Here is a 4,598-nt window from a genome sequence, read left to right as displayed (position 1 = left end):
GCAGTTTTCATCCCCAAACCATTAAAGCTCTCATTATCAGTGAACCGTCATACTTCAACCACATTATTCCTCGACGATCAAGGTCATCAGAGGGCACTTAGGAGTTGGTTACTCATGCCAGACTTCCCAAGTTTTCAAAGAAGAACTTCCTATTTCTGGACCAACACAAGTATAATGTACATAATCATTTGACTCAAACAAACTACACTCTCGCAATCCAGCACATAGGGCAGTTAGAAAAACACGTTTCCACTCAATACCAACCACACACGCACACACCCACACACTTTTATACATACATCCAAACAAAGCTTCAAAAGTTCAGGGGTTCAGACAAGTGCAGGAGATTGCAACGGAGGGTCACCATGACAACCACAGACCATAATGGGAGCTACAGGAAGGCGCTGGGATTGGCCCTCGGGTCCTTCTGGTTCCTGTATCTGTACGTGAGCCATACGCCCAGGATCTGGAAACAAAAAGAATAACAGGTCGGGGGTCATACTTCTGTACCTTCTTTGGCAGGCAACAACGAATCACAGAGAACACTTGGGCAACCACAGATGGCACCCACTCCTGCACAACCCTGACTGTGCCAACTTTGGATGGAGTTGTGAGATTTTAAAGTGGGATTCTTCATAGCAGATGGTGGACACAGAAGCCAAATCTCCTTTGAGAGGATGGCAGCACATAAATAAAATTTAGTATGTGATGAAATCAAGACATTTGTGGCACATGAAGTCCACATGTATCATCCTAGTGTGAACACAACATAAATTAAATGAACTACAGTGTTCACTACAGGAAACAAAAACTGGTTAGACTGCTTGACATAAACAGATAACAATAACCGGCCACATTCTTTAGAAAGACTGTCCTCCACTTCCTTAAGAATGCATTTGTTGGGCTAATGGCCTGCCTATGACTTTATTAGAGAAGAGGTGAGAGAAAAAGAGAGAGAGAGGGAGAGAGAGTGACTGGGAAAGAAAGAAAAGAAGAAAGAAAGAGAGAAAGAGAAAAAAAGAAAGGAGAGATGGGGGCTCACCTCAGTGAAGCTGAAGAAAAGGCCAATTCCTCCTACGAAACGCAGCACCTCATCTGCATGCTCTTGGATTTTATCAGCGCATGTGGGGCAAATGTTGGAAGTATGGAAACAAGCCTGTGGAGGAAAGGGGGCTTAGAATCAACACTGGAGTCATTGTGGCATCTCCCCATTTAGTCAGATGATAAATGTCCCGACAAACACTTTTTTCAGAACGTGATCACGGAAAGCAGTTTACAGGAAAGTGTTGATACACAATGTGCTCTGCTTGATATTCTCGTAGAATGTTTACAGTGGTTGCATTTAAACTGTTTGGTTAGCTACAGCAAATGTACAACCACATAGTTGTGTTACAGCAGAAGTACAGTACACCATTTTCTCCTTTTTTTAAGATGAATGTTGAAAACAAATAATACAAAATAAAAAAAACTATCAACATCATATCGAAATGACCAATTCTGCTTGGGTTGTGGAATACATATATCCAAGTTGCATGGGTGTGTATGCTGCCAGTATCTTACAGCGGGACAAGTTCCATTGATGACGGGGTTATTAAAGCCGCAGCAGTTCAGGGTCTTCTCCACATCAATCTGAGTGTTCTGAGAGTTGTTCCAGCCCACCTCGAGTAGTTGCTCCTTGAAGTGTGCATAGTACACACAGGTGACACGTTAGTACACACACTTCCTCACACTCAAAAAACACACTCACACACATACGTACAAACCTCTCAAGCACTCCTCATACTCTACACTAATCTAAGTGCCTCTTCACTCCTTACAAGTGACTGTCACTATGTTTTCATCAGTTATTTAATCATTGTCAAAGAGAGACCCAAGAGCATTGTGGAACAGGTGAAAAAGATGGATGAATGTCATAAAGAGTATCCAAGGAAAAGCATAGCATCTACCCATTCTCATTCCCTTACCACATTCCAAATAAATGGTCCTGTGTTGGCTTAAAGGCTTAAAGTCTATTTAGTTATGTGCTTTGCAGAGAGAGGGCTTGTGTTTGTCTCTATGCAGAGTCTTATCCTAACCGTCCACACGTACCTGCTGGTCTTTGTTGATGGCCAGACAAGCGCTGGACACTGAAAACTGCACCACGAACACCATAAACAGGATAATCATGTACTAGTGTTTCAGCTGTTAAGGTACAACTTCATCAAATCCTAAAAAGAGCACAACTGAATTCACACAGTACATACCAGTAGAAAACAGCACAATACCAATTTCACACACAGAGATCAGACATGTGTATGATGCGATGGCTCAGTGAGATGATCTCATACTAATCTCTTTTATATAAATACATGAGCCTTCAGATATAAGTACTTTATAACATTCCAGTATGTAGTATGAGAATTATGATTCAAGGAGCTTCCTGAGCCGATAATGTTGAGTGGATTGCCAACAGATTACCACAAGTCTGCAGCATCCATCCACACAGACCTAGTGTTTGGAACAGTGTGAAATCGGATCTGAACCACACAGGTCTAGTTACATACACATGCATCAGTGGAAACTGCACATGAAAACTTCCAAATAAGGTCAGCAAAGCAAAGCCAGAAATATGACTAAACAGTAGGCACTGTTTATTTGTGAGTTCATTATTATTATTATTACTAGTCACAATCACATACTCCTTTATCTGACAGCAGACTTGGCAGGGCAGAACTCTGAACAAGTGCAGGTGATGCAGTTCCTCTATTTTTATAGTGAAGTTTTATTGTACACTTACATTCCTCAGATAATGTATTTGTTGGTCTCCTCTGTTAGTGCACTTTTCACAAACAAAGTGTCAATGTGACAGTCGTGTCTAAAACCACTATCCATTCGCCAGTATCACAACATTTTTCGGCACAATATTATTGCGATATTATGATTTACATTTTATTTTGATAAATACATCTACTCTGATAGCATTGCTTTTAAAGTCCACAAGATGGCAAAAGACCCCATTCTTCTCTTGCGTCATAGCAAAAATGGGATAGGAAGTTGCATCTGTGCCATTTCCCACCCCTAATTGATACTGTTTACATAAAAATAAAGTTTGATGTTACTGTGTTCTCCGTCAGCCGAGAGACTGCCCTGAACATTATCTGACCTACAAAACGTAACAACCAGACATTCAGGGGGGCAAAGGATACAAAGAATAGAAGGACTTGATGATGTTTCATGGCTCCAACGAGACCGACCAGGGCGACAATGAACAAGAAGACCCCCACTCCGATGACGCCCCCCACTACCTGAAAGCTTGAGACCAGGCCAAACCATTTCCCCCAGGCAGCGATTCCAATCATCAGCAAGCTCACCATCTACAAGGAAGAAGAAAGTGAGCACAAAAATCTTAAGTGAGATATGAAAAGTTAGGAATGTGGGTCAAGAAGACATCACACTACCATTATGTAGACCGTATAATGCTCTGATGGCAGTGTGTATCCTTGTCTAAGAGAGCAAAGTTTTTCTTTTCGATAGAAATACATTTCAGTATAAGGGCCTTACAGTAATTATAAAGATATATTTTGGACATGTTATTGACTAAACCGTGGCTTGTCCTATAGCACTGTCTTACAAAGCAGTCTGAAATTAGGTCAAAAAAGGAAGGAGAATCTCACAATATTAACAGTCTTCTGACACTGCACAGGATCAAAATTTATCTGACATGGATTTTTAGAGCATAACAGGCCACGTGGTTGAGTGTGACATGTAGCAGATGAAGGGGAAGAGGCCGCTGAAAAACAGCAAATCGCTATGGTAACCGTTGTGATAGTTTAAGTTAGATAAAACACGATACAATTAGGCCCAGCCTGAGCCCCGAACAAAGACAGGACGTGCGTGTGCGTGAGACGTGAGAGGAAACGGGAGCGACAGCTGGGTTCTCCTCTTATTTTGTATAATTCAAACATTTGCACGATCCCGGATGAAACCCAAAACGTTGTTGTTGGCCTTCGACCGTCGATCTAATTCCTGACAATGAATCTTTTTGAATAATTGATACAGCGGTTCTAACTCTGAGGACCAGTATATTGTTTACAACAATTTGCATCTTGTTTCCTACGGTAAACATTGTTATTTCACCAACGGCGTTCTTACAAGGTTGTCAAATTGCCTTCAAATCGCACCATATGGAATTTTCTGATATGGCATTGGCTACTTACAACATAGAGGATGTTGACAGCACAGAGGGAATTCTTAGAGCAGGTGAATCCGGCGCAGCCCATGGTGACGTTTTTTTTTCAGTTCGCACTTTACTTCAGACTCCTCGCTTGCGATTTCTTAAAGAAATACTGCAAATAGGATTTTCCAATGAACGGTTCCAGTATTTCTCGCGTACAATAAACACACCTTGTGCCTTCGGAAAGCTAGACGGGGAGAGCATATGACTTTCAAGGGAGGGACTCCAGAATGCTTTGTGCTCTGGTTGGTTGGTAGGCAGTATCTCGGATTCATATGCAAATGATTGCAGAGATGCGGCGAGAGCTTTGGACCGCTGGCCAACCGCAGCATCATCCCGAAGTTGCGTGTGCAGCAGTAAGATCGAGTCATACATTCAATTCATT

At 41.8% G+C, this 4,598-nt stretch overlaps 1 protein-coding gene across 1 annotated transcript; it reads right to left on the bottom strand.

The window, feature by feature from the left end:
- Positions 1-391: 391 nt before the first annotated feature.
- On the bottom strand, positions 392-4,324 carry tspan13b (tetraspanin 13b; the record flags this gene model as incomplete). Its single annotated transcript, XM_080837166.1, has 6 exons — positions 4,197-4,324; positions 3,186-3,353; positions 2,089-2,169; positions 1,561-1,674; positions 1,043-1,156; positions 392-466 (listed from the first exon to the last, which is right to left on the bottom strand). Exons 1-6 carry the CDS (start codon positions 4,257-4,259, stop codon positions 392-394), a joined length of 615 nt encoding a protein of 204 aa, XP_080693292.1. The 5' UTR covers positions 4,260-4,324.
- Positions 4,325-4,598: the final 274 nt, after the last annotated feature.

The sequence above is a fragment of the Sprattus sprattus genome, assembly GCF_963457725.1.
Source record: "Sprattus sprattus genome assembly, chromosome: 4".
NCBI lineage: Eukaryota > Metazoa > Chordata > Actinopteri > Clupeiformes > Clupeidae > Sprattus > Sprattus sprattus.
Note: the sequence above shows the minus strand (reverse complement) of the source record. Positions and strands in the feature narration are given on the sequence as shown.